The sequence below is a fragment of the Onychomys torridus genome, chromosome 1 (genome assembly GCF_903995425.1).
Source record: "Onychomys torridus chromosome 1, mOncTor1.1, whole genome shotgun sequence".
NCBI classification, from domain to species: Eukaryota; Metazoa; Chordata; class Mammalia; order Rodentia; family Cricetidae; genus Onychomys; species Onychomys torridus.
Window position 1 is genome coordinate 174,336,150 of NC_050443.1, and position 12,273 is coordinate 174,348,422.

General features: G+C 44.7%; 1 protein-coding gene across 2 annotated transcripts in view; it reads right to left on the minus strand.

Annotated features, from left to right (window-relative positions):
• Positions 1 to 12,273, minus strand: part of Gpam (glycerol-3-phosphate acyltransferase, mitochondrial) — a 62,827-nt gene that overhangs the window by 25,480 nt on the left and 25,074 nt on the right. Inside the window, exons 1-5 of one of the 2 annotated variants that reach the window (XM_036172723.1) lie at positions 8,830 to 8,963; positions 8,055 to 8,149; positions 6,895 to 7,025; positions 5,150 to 5,272; positions 2,195 to 2,268 (exon numbers count right to left, since the gene is read on the minus strand). In XM_036172723.1, the coding sequence (XP_036028616.1) occupies positions 2,195 to 2,268; positions 5,150 to 5,272; positions 6,895 to 6,996 (299 nt within the window). In that variant the 5' untranslated portion in view covers positions 6,997 to 7,025; positions 8,055 to 8,149; positions 8,830 to 8,963. Of the gene's footprint in view, positions 1 to 2,194; positions 2,269 to 5,149; positions 5,273 to 6,894; positions 7,026 to 8,054; positions 8,150 to 8,829; positions 8,964 to 12,273 lie in introns of those variants that run through there. The other variant, XM_036172731.1, reaches the window with a different exon arrangement.

The following is a 12,273-nucleotide window of genomic DNA, read 5'->3' on the forward strand; positions in this document are numbered from 1 at the left end:
TGTATTAAAAGCTAATCAAATCAAAGGCATCCAGAACATCTCTACTTTTCCACTGTAAACACACATCACGTCTATCTAAGGGAAAGTGTATACTCTTGTAGGTGATAGCAACTATGTGGTGATTAGCTGGGGGTACACAGAGATGTATTTTGGAATAAGAAGCTATGCATCTCACTGTGTAATGATTTGAAACCATGTATGACAATGGCATATGGCAACATTATTATTTCCTCCATAGTGATACTGACAGCAGATTCAAACATGAGGTCAATAACTCTGAAAAGATGCTAAGAGTGAATAACTGTGAATAACTCCTCACACGTCTCCTGACCCCTCCTTTCCTGTCTCCAGCTTCAGAAAGGTTAACTCACTGTGTTGCATTCTCCCTACACCCTTTTCAGTGAACATGTGCAGATGCTTACTACAACAAAAAGCCCAAGCGCTCTCTGAAAGGCCTGTGCAGTCTACTGAAACAAGGCATCTGTGTGGTATGAGTGGACACCTGAGAACGGAAGGGAGTGACAGCACATGAGAATGCATAAAGGGAGCTGGGGTGTGCAGCAGGACAGTGCACACCCTGTGCTTCCCAAAGCTTTTAGCCTTTGTCATTGAACACACAAGCAGCTGCACAGGCAACTTGCTTCAGGAAATAGCTTGGGCTACCGTCAAATCAGTGTCTTAAAAACTGTTCCACCAAAAAAAAAGGGGGGGCCTGGCAGTGGTGGCGCACACCTGTAATCCCAGCACTCGGGAGGCAGAGGCAGGTGGATCTCTGTGAGTTCGAGGCCAGACTGGTCTACAAAGCGAGTTCCAGGGTAGGCTCCAAAGCTACAGAGAAACCCTGTCTTGAAAAACCAAAAAAAAAAAAAACCCAAAAAACAAAAAACAAAAAACAAAAACAAAACTGTTCCAATCAGGGCTAACAGACAAAACTTTTGGCTTCCTATGTAAAATGTCTATTTACATGAAGAAGAAACTGTTTCTTTACTTAGGACCACAGTCATGTCAACTAAGAAATGGGAAATAAAAACAAATTTCATGGACCAGTCTTTCCTCTTTGCTTTAAATTTAAATAAAGAACACAGAGAGGAACCTGAGAAATGGAAAGAAAATACTTGGATTTGGACACTGGTGCAAACAAAGGCAAACTTTGACACACAAGCAGGACACATCACCCTCAGAAAAGACCCTCTTCACCCAGTGAAGAGCAGTGCCATCGAGGACCAGATGCACACACTGCATTCTTGGATCACCTTGCACAGAATCCCAAGCATTTCTCATCACCAAGAACACCTCTGCTGCCTCAGGCATCTGTTCTAGAACTGTAAGGACTGGTGGTATCTTTGGCTGCTGTTTCTCTGGCATCACACATTCTTCTAACTTTCCCTTATCTGCTTGTCTTACATACAGCAAAGGCCCTTTCTCCTTGGCACCTACCAAGTCCCTGTATCCTAGAATTTGGAAGTCAGAAATCATTTTTTTAATTATCTTTGGCAAATAAATCAAAGAACATTTACTGCATGGAGGGGACCAAGAGGAAAGAGAAGGACAAATGGAGAGAGAGTTGAACTGGAGCACAGTACAGTGATGTACATCATGCAAATGTAACGAAACTCGCCCTTCTGTACAATAGGTGCTCACTAATAAAAGGTGGCATTTACTCAGGACAGAGTGGAGTCTATAGAAGGTTTTTAATCATTTGTTCTTTAAATTCCTGTGTCAGTGTACAACTGCACACATGTGAGCACATGTGGCAGTCAGAGCTGACTCAGGAGCTGGCACTCTCCCTCCATCACTGGGCCAGGAATCAGCCTCAGGAGGTCATCAAGCTAAGCCATCTCATCGGCCACATGTATATGTTTTTGAAGTATGAAACAGTTACAACATATCATACGACATTCAAACCTTTATCTCTTGTGAAATACTTCCTGCTTCATAGCAAGTCAGTGTCTGGATGTGTTAAAGAATACCACAGGTGACAGCTGCCCACATGGGGCAGCATGACAGCAGAGCAGCCATTAGCTGTGCCAGGCTCCAGCTGCTGTCCTGCTTCTAATCTTTAGAGGAACTCGCTTGTACCAAAGGCTCACCTTCTATCCACTCTAGAAACCACGGGTACAACTTAAAGTATGCTAATTAGCGTTACAGAGTGTTACTTCGAAGACCTAGTAGAAGTATAAAAAAGTCTTTTTACCTTGTGTGAGTTTCATTGATATAAATAACGTTCCGCAAACCCAGAGATGGGATACTGGGGTTGAAAAACCTCTCCTATTTAAAAAAAAAAAAAAAAAAGAATGTACACATGAATTCCCAGCTGGATTAATGGTCATGAATCACAATAATATCTCTAGAAGACATTTAAAAATCAAGCATAACAGTAGGAATTGCTGCTTCAAAACTTACAGAATGAAGAAAATACATGTTTTATTAAATAGTACTTTTTATACTTTAAAGATAGTCCCAAACTCATGTTTAACTTTGAAACCCTAAAACCAAAGGCCATGGTATCTCTTCCCTTTCCACCCCTGCTCCCTCCCCTACAGAGCAGGACCCACAGTCACAGCCACAGAGCAGGACCCACAGTCACAGTCACAGGGCAGGACCCACAGTCACAGTCACAGGGCAGGACCCACAGTCACAGCCACAGAGCAGGACCCACAGTCACAGTCACAGGGCAGGACCCACAGTCACAGCCACAGGGCAGGACCCACAGTCACAGGGCAGGACCCACAGTCACAGCCACAGAGCAGGACCCACAGTCACAGCCACAGAGCAGGACCCACAGTCACAGCCACAGGGCAGGACCCACAGTCACAGGGCAGGACCCACAGTCACAGCCACAGGGCAGGACCCACAGTCACAGTCACAGGGCAGGACCCACAGTCACAGTCACAGGGCAGGACCCACAGTCACAGTCACAGAGCAGGACCCACAGTCACAGCCACAGGGCAGGACCCACAGTCACAGGGCAGGACCCACAGTCACAGCCACAGGGCAGGACCCACAGTCACAGCCACAGAGCAGGACCCACAGTCACAGTCACAGGGCAGGACCCACAGTCACAGCCACAGGGCAGGACCCACAGTCACAGCCACAGGGCAGGACCCACAGTCACAGCCACAGGGCAGGACCCACAGTCACAGCCACAGGGCAGGACCCACAGTCACAGCCACAGGGCAGGACCCACAGTCACAGCCACAGGGCAGGACCCACAGTCACAGCCACAGGGCAGGACCCACAGTCACAGTCACAGGGCAGGACCCACAGTCACAGGGCAGGACCCACAGTCACAGTCACAGGGCAGGACCCACAATCACAGGGCAGGACCCACAGTCACAGTCACAGGGCAGGACCCACAGTCACAGGGCAGGGCAGGACCCACAGTCACAGGGCAGGACCCACAGTCACAGGGCAGGACCCACAGTCACAGGGCAGGACCCACAGTCACAGGGCAGGACCCACAGTCAGTCACAGTCACAGAGGAGGACTCATAGTCAGCTTCAGTCACAAAGTCATAGATTTCAGTGGTCCCCAAATTCAAACTATTATCCTAAATCCCACAGTTACTGTTGAATTAAACCCCTCAGCGCACAAGACAATGGAAATTACCCATTATATGGGGAAGAAAACTGAGGCTGCCGAACCTGAGCATTCAACCTCAGATATTTCCACTCTCTACAACTGAGCACCTAGCAGTCACCTAAAAGTACATCTACCAGTCACTCTCTTTACAGATCTTAAAAAGATAGCCTAGTCCTATAACAATGTGATCAAAACCGTAAAAGTCCAAAATTAAATGCAAAAAAAAGTGTCAACAAGATGTAAAAATTACTGCAATGAAATCTCTTTATAAAAAATTCTGTTTTCAAAGAATGGATGTCAAATATCAAGAACCATAAAAAACTTGCCAACAAATTATTTAAACGAACATGGGAGGAATTCAAGATGAATGTAGTTCCATCCATCACTACCTCCACACAAAAAGCAACAGCCTGTTACAATATATCCACTCAGCCCCAGGCCACAACCTCACCACCACCAGTAATTCCCTCTGCAGCTCTGGCCGATACACTACTGTGGTGGAGAACTGTAGTTAAGGCCTTGCCCTGTGTTCAAACAGAATTAGGTGAGAGGCCAGTCTACAAAGAAAAGCCACGTGGCCTTCTAGTTAAGCCTTTGTTTCCACTGCCTCTCTATGCAAACTGGCCTCTCTCCTGGACTGGCATGTTCATGCTCCTGCAGTTGTAACCCAGTCCTGTGTTAAGGCACTTACACTTTAAAAGGAGCATCTCTAACAAGCCACTCTTGAGCAGGCCTGGATGCTGCATAAGAACTGCTCCGGCTCCGTCTAGATCTCAATGTTAACAAAGCCATCTAGGCCAGGCTCAAAACTGTACCACCTGCCAAGCCAGTCTCCAGCAGAGAATTCACCCAGCACAGTCAGCCAGTCACACAAGCTCTAAACAACCTCTGTAAACGAGTTTCTGGTTCCTAAATATTTGGTCCATCCCAAGAACAGCTTAACAACTAATATAACCTTTCAAAACCCAAACTCTGCCATAGAACAGCAGGAAAGGAAATACTATGGTTGCTAACCATCCCTCTACCAAATGCCATTAGCAGCTCACCTTTCACCCAGTCGGCTCTTCTCAAAGAACAAGGAAGGGTGTGGCATGCTTGTCGCTCAACAAAATCACAAAAACCAAGGACTTCTTGGAGGCTACAAGTCAGCACCCAGCAGGTACTGAGCACTCCATCACTGCTATGGATGTCAGCTCAAAGTAAAATCTACTCTCCCCTAACTATGGACCAACATTACTGAATAAATGAATTAAGTCCATTTTTTTTTGTTTTGTTTTGTTTTTGTTTTGTTTTTCGAGACAGGGTTTCTCTGTGTAGCTTTGCGCCTTTCCTGGAACTCACTTGGTAGATCAGGCTGGCCTCAAACTCACAGAGATCCGCCTGGCTCTGCCTCCTGAGTGCTGGGATTAAAGGCGTGCGCCACCACCGCCCAGCCAAGTCCATTTCTTTACCTGAAATGTTTGACTTGTAAACAGGGGTCTTGGTTCTGAAGATGTCAAGTCCATTAAGACCAATCAACAAAATCCACAAAACTGAAACCCTCTGTGATGAGCAGGGGAGTTCTTACCCAGCTCTGTGGCGTGCAGGAGTAGCAGCACCTTCCCACGAATGGCCTCTTCCGGCTCATGAGGCTCTCCTTCCATTTTAACGTTGCAGATCTGAAGAAGGTAGGTTTGAACCCACAGTCACCCTGATAAATATATGGCAGAAATTGTGTTTAAATGGCATCAGAACTGTTCTCATCCTCTTGGTCTCTAAAACTAAGATATTTCAAATAAAGAGAAAATTATGCTGTTTCTTTCTTTGGGCAGTATAATTACATGTGCACTGAGTGTTTTCATGTAAAGTATCTTGCTCCACAATCACACTTAGAAAAGTCTGTTACATAAGAAAAAGTTGATTTCCTAAAAATATAGTTTGTAACAGTTGCTAAATGCTGGATACAGCATTCACAGGTTTTGTCACAGTTTTGCTGTTCACCAAAGGATGAATAGATACAAATATGGCATACATATTACCCAGTGGAACAGTATTCAGTCACAAAAAGGGATGAAAGCCCAAGAAGCCTGGAGTTATGTTAACAATAGCCAGGCACATAAAGGCAACTACTGCCATTCTTAGATATGTAAGCTGAAAATGTTGACCTCACAGAAGCAGAGAGTAGATGAGTAAACACAGTTGAAAGGTCAAAGGGGCCTCTGAGAGTGGGGTGAAGAAATCAGACTCCTGAATCCCTGTGCTCAGTCAACCTTGAGCCCTTCCAAAGCACTCCCACAGGAAACTATGAAGGCCCAACACAGCGGTGGGCTGCTGTCCTTGCCACAGTCAAAGGTGCTGTGGATATCACTCTGTGTAAATAAAGTTCTGATTGGCCAGTGGCCAGGCAGGAAGGATAGGCGGGACAAGAGAGAAGAGAATTCTGGGAAGTAAAAGGCTGGAGAGAGATACCGCCAGCCGCTGCCATGAGAAGCAACATGTAAAGACACTGGTAAGCCACAAGCCATGTGACAAAGTATAGATTAACAAAAATGGGTTAATTTAAGATAGAAATGGTAGATAACAAGCAGCCTGCCACGGCCATACAGTTTGTAAACAATGTAAGTTTCTGAGTGCTTTCTTGGTTGGGTCTGAGCGACTGTGGGACTGGCAGGTAAGAGAGATTTGTCCTGACTGGGCCAGGCAGGAAAACTCTTTTTACTACACAAAGGGACAACAAAGCACGCTTAATGACACTGATCAAGAGCACTGAGAGCTGGAATGTGAAGCGGAGACAGTTTGACTAGAGTCAAACCCTGTTCAAGTGCGTCCAGATCCCTCTTTAACTCCAGGTTTGTTTATTGTTCAGATCTCACTGATATGACAGTCTTAAAAATAACCAAATACTGTTATAAAATTGTATTTTAAAAACCCATGTACTTTGAAATAGTAACACAAGAAAATGCATGCTTTTTCAATTAGTTTAGTAGCAAGTTTCCTATTCTACATGTTTTTAGGGTTCATTTCCATTATAAAATTCATGCTTACTAAATATAAGTTACAGAGTAGATACTGAAAAGATTTTGTAAGCACACTACCCAAAACAATGGTTACTGTTTATGCCTCCAGACAAGTGATTTGCTTAATATAATCACCATTTTGAAATTTGCCATCCAGTTTTTCTTCCCAATTAATACTACCGAAAATTTTAAATTATTCTTAGGTTGCAAAAACACCACTTCTAACAGCTGAAAGCAGTTTCTGCGATGATTAATCTCTACTTGATATAAGGCAAACAGTTCAGTAAACTGTTCTGAAGGCTTCTCTTCAGCTTACCCAATCCTCACTTGTGTGTTTACATCGGCCAAGGCTGTATTCTGATGAATTGGGCAGATAAGAAACGTCTATTGTGCCAAGCGTCACTGAAGACTCATCCATGTCACAATGTGGAAGTCCCAAATCATGTGCTGTAAGAAATAAGTACTATTCAGCCAGGCAGTGGTGGCACACGCCTTTAATCCCAGCACTCGGGAGGCAGAGCCAGGCGGATCTCTGCGAGTTCAAGGCCAGCATGGTCTACAGTGAATTCCAAAAAAGGCACTAAAACTACACAGAGAAACCCTGTCTCGAAAAACCAAAAAAAAAAAAAAAAAAAAAAAGTACTATTCAAGGAGGCATCCAGAGACTTAATGCCAGGTCTGAAAATGATGATGTCTACACCATTCTGTTTGGTAACATGGTATCAAGTGAAATGTCAGATTTCTAGTGCCGTGAGTCACAGCATAAAAACTCTAGGTTGGTGGTGGAGTGCTTATCTGGCTTGATGTGTTTATGTTTCTGTTAAGCTGCCCTGACCCCAGAGGAAAAAGTCAACATTTTTATACTAGAATTTCCTGAACATACAAGGATACAACATCTGTACCCTTCAGATTCCTAAGCAAAACTGCCATGAATATCACTTGTAACAATGAAAGGCTTAATGCTGGTATGCAACAAATAATTATTGCACTTTGTTAATAATCGATAATTCCTGAGAGGATGAAGACATAATTTTTTTATTATTGATTTATGAATATGTGTGCATGTTTGTGCATATGTATGAGTGTCTGAGGAGGCCAAAACAGGGCATCAGACCTCCTGGAGCTAGATTTCCAGGTGGTCAGAAGGCAGGTGCTGGGAACCAAACTCTGGTCTTCTGAAAGATCAAGCATGCTTAACCACTGACCTATCTCTCCAACTACAGCATAAGCTTACTTAATATAATACACAGCAAATGTATGAGTACAACTTTCTTATACAATCTTTAATTATTTTAGCTGTAGGCTATTTCTCACCTAGCATTAGAATCTTTTTGTAAAATCCAAAGACCACCCTCAGTTAACAGTGTTCTCTAAAGGGAACACTTGGACTCTTTACAATCACCACGTGGATTTGTTCCAGTAACTGTTTAGCCTCAAAACAACTGCAACTACATAAAGACCCATAAAGCATAGCACCTGGGGGGAAAGTTCTTCTGCAGCATAAAGATTCGGCCCTCAGCTACCAACTTCCGGTCCAGAATAGCCACACAACACGGGGAGCACGCTGCTGCCTGAGAAAAGAAATGAGGCGATCAGAGGAGGAAAAGGAGGCTAGTGCCAAAAACGTCCCCGCCTTGCTCCTCCCGCCCACAGGGTTTACCCGAGGTCAAGGCAGATTTTTTTTTTTTAAACAGGAGAGGGAAGGAGAATTTTAAAAAGAAAAAAACTAAAATCCCAAAGGGTCCAGACAGCTGTGCTGAGCTGGACAGAAAACAAAATCTGACAGTCCGACACAGTCAGAGGCAAGCGGGCCGGGCCTCTCTGGAGTTCAAAGCCCCGGCTGCACAGCCCGCGTGTGAATTTGGACAAGTTAGTTAACTGCTATGCCTTGCTTTTTCCATCTGAAAAATGAGCAGCATACCACCCGACTCGACTGTCAGGGCTGCAGGGAGGGCGGGGATCTCCATAGCACGCCCAGGACACCGTGGAGTGCACAGCGCTCAGTCCCACCACGCGTGGCTGCTGTCAGCGAGCGGTCCCCAGAGCCAGCTGCTCGCGGAGCGCCCTGGTGCCTCCGTTTCCCCCGGGGTCTGAGACGACAGCCCTGCCGGTGCTTCCACCGCAGCCGGGTCCGCGGGCATTCACGTGCCTACCCATCCCCGGAGCCCGGCCCACTTAAGGGGGAACCCGGAGTCCGCCCGGGACACTTGCAAAGCCTCGGGCGAGCCCGGGCAGAGGGGCGCCCACGCACCTGTCCCCGCGCTCGGGCCCAGCAGCGTCCTGCAGCCGCAGCCTGCACCACGCTCTGTTCCACCAGCCCGCAGCTCGCGCCTGGGTGCCCGCAGCTGCCAGCGATTCAGCTCTGCGCTTGCTGCAGCGGCGCGCGGCGATGACGCAAGCGGCGCGCAGCAGTGATGTCAGGGGCTGCGGGCCGCCAGGCCTTGCATAATATGCTTGGGTGAAGGGTACGCTGCGTGCGCTGAGCGTGGGGAGTGAACCTAGTGGTTACACTGCCCATGCTGCATGCTTCATGCGAGGGTCGGCGGGTCGGGGTCCGTCTGTCTGTCCTTCATCTTCCTTGTGTGACTCACCAGACCTTGTGGTGGAGGGTATGTGGGCTGTGTGGGTTTAGGTACCTAAGTTTAGGATCTTGCCCTTTTATGAGATGTGTGAGAGTAAACTGAATCTGTTAAGAATGTGGAGGCAGAGGTTGCAAAAGGCAACGTTGTGAAATTTCTGTGAGTGCTGAGCCTCACAGGAAGAAAAAAAAAAAAAGAATGGGCAAGGTAGGCGTGAAAGATACAAAGCCTCCAAGGCAGAAAGAGTCAGCTTTTTTCCTTTGAGGTATATTGCACAAAATAGTATATGCAGTGATTGTGCTAAATGGCCATGTTCTGCCTTCCTAGGGGTGTTGAAATGTACATTTCAAATGTTCTTACCACAAAAACTGCTAAGTGTTTGAAATCATGGTGTGCTAATTAGCTCAATTTAGTTACTTTGCATTGTACTCGGAAATCATTAACAGCACTTTATGTGTCTGTGTGTGTGTGTGTGTGTGTGTGTGTGTGTGTGTATAAACTCATATGAATTTACAGTTAAAAAATGTCTTTTTTTAAACGGCTTGAAGAAGTCCTGATCAAACTTTACCTCACTTGAGTCATTTAAACAAAACAGCACTGGGCAGGAAGGGGCTCTTTTGCAATATTTGTCAAAGCTATTGACAAGCATTAGCAGTTTAAAATGAAAACAATATACCACTCAGCACACATGAAGTATGAACTGGAATCTGGGAACACAGATAATTAAGACATGGTCTCTGTTCTCAGGTCACTGTTGTTGGTTCTTGTCCATCTTGCATGCTCTCACCCTAGTCCTCTGCTCAAATAGACCTTTGTGCACAATACCCCAATAAAAACTTACCCAGAACTCCCTAGTATTGAGTCCCTGGGCCGGCGCCTCAGGCAGGCCTACCACAGAGAGGCCTCTCTTCCCTCTTCCTCAGCAGTTGTCCCTCCCAGGGTCCTGAGGCTGTGCCTTGCTTGTTCTGTTCAGGGCACTCCTCCCAGCACTCCCCAGCACTTAACCCGGTTCTCCAAGCCTTCCCTGTTCACTCTGGTCCTCGATTATCATGTTCTTCTGTGACAGCTCAAAGATTAACCATGTCCCCAGTCCTCATCAGTCTGTCAGATTTCCACAAGGTTACAAACTCATGATGGCAGTGCCCTGCACCAGAGTCCTAATCAGTGCTCAATGCCATGTTATAATAAGCACTCCATAAATATCTGAAGCAGAGGCATGAGAAAAACAAGACTTTCTTAACTTGAACTTTCTACCTCTCTCTATAAACCCATCCTAAGAAGCAAATATTCTCTTCTGGGAAACAACCCCAGAGCATGGAAGAGGATATTCATAGAATAAGCAATACAGACCTTCTTGAGGTCAAAGACCCTGCCTTTATTTAGCTTCACATGTACCTTAGCAAAAATCAAACATACTTCATCAAAGTTCTGGAGCACTGTATATTGGCTACAAAGAGTGATTCTTACCCCAAAACATGAAATTTTGAGCATAGGATACTGGGCCCTAACAGCAAAACAAAAACATGGAAGGAAAAAAAAATAAAAGCCTTAGGGTGATAAAGAAAACAACATGAAATGAAATAGAAAGACTGACAGAAATTCTAAAATGTAAGTCAGAGGGAAAATGTCTTCCATAAAACTCATTTGTAGGGACTCCTCTTGCACAAGGGTTACTGTATGTGTAAATGTGGGTTGCCATGCCAAGAAGATTAGGTTACTTAATGAAAATTGTTTTGGAAACCAGTGACACCCTGAGCAATCTCTTTTCTCAACAGAGTAAATTATAGTCGCCAGTCCAGCCTGTCAAGATGGAACAACGAGTGAATCCACTGCCTGATTTAACACAACAAAAAGCAAACAGGCAGGTATAAAGCAATGGTATTCACACATCAGACATCATGTACTTGAGACTGACAGTCTAGGGGGAGGGAAGCAAGTGAGCTGAGCCCTATAATTACATTGATTTATCACCTAGAAAGAGTCATCAGGCTTCAGTACAAAAAGGAGGAACTCGGGGAGGTTTAGGTATTCTATGGATTGAGGAGCTAGAACTGAGACACTATGGGTGTTGGAGCTGGAGCAGAACACCAGAGAGGAGAAAGCTGTGTGGCACAGGGAGCCATGAAGACCTGCAGACCTCAGTCCAATCTTGAGCTAATTCGCCTACACATGTCAGGAAGCTATCCACTTCCAGGGAAGAACACAGAAACATGAAGAGGAGAGAGAGCACTCGTTGTGGCTTGCACAAGATGGGGAATTATTCTTGTTCCTACAAGTCAGAGTTAAAAGATTCTCGGTGGTCATACGAGACTGTTAAATGCCTGATCTTCAGAGTCTGAAAACACCATAATTCATGATATAAATGATCTCATCTCAGTAGCAGAGCAAAACCAGCCTTACAATAAAGTGTATTATGGTCCTATCTAACACATCTTAAAAAACAAGATCCACCCCCAGTCCCCTGGTCAATTGCTTTTAAAAAAAAAAAATGTATCTTAGAATAATACATGGGAATATTCACAGGGAATAAAAAATATCCTATATCCTATACCTCACAGTGAAATTCTCAGTGTTGTCAAATTGAAATTATTGATGCAAAAAAGAAGAAAGAAAGAAAGAAAGAAAGAAAGAAAGAAAGAAAGAAAGAAAGACGGGAAAGAGTAATGCACAACAGAAATGGGGAAACCCATAAATTGAAAATCTTAGGGTTGGGGATTTAGCTCAGTGGTAGAGTGCTTGCCTAGCAAGAGCAATGCCCTGGGTTCTATCCTTAGCTCAAAAAAGAAAGAAAGGAAGGAAGGAAGGATGGATGGAAGGAAGGAAAGAGAGAAAGAGAGAAAGAAAGGAAGAAAGAAAGAGAAAGAAAGAAAGAAAGAAAGAAAGAAAGAAAGAAAGAAAGAAAAAATCTTAGAGATAATAGGTTAATAGCAAGTAGAGTAGAAACATGTAAAAAAAAAAAAATTAAGCCAAAACTAAACTGGAAGAGAGGATATAGCTCAGTTGGTTGATTGCTTGCCTAGATAGCATGCATGAAGTCATGTATTCCATACATATCACAAGCACAACATAAGAGCAGGTGTTCCATAACTTAGGTAGTAGAGGCAAAAGAGTAGAGT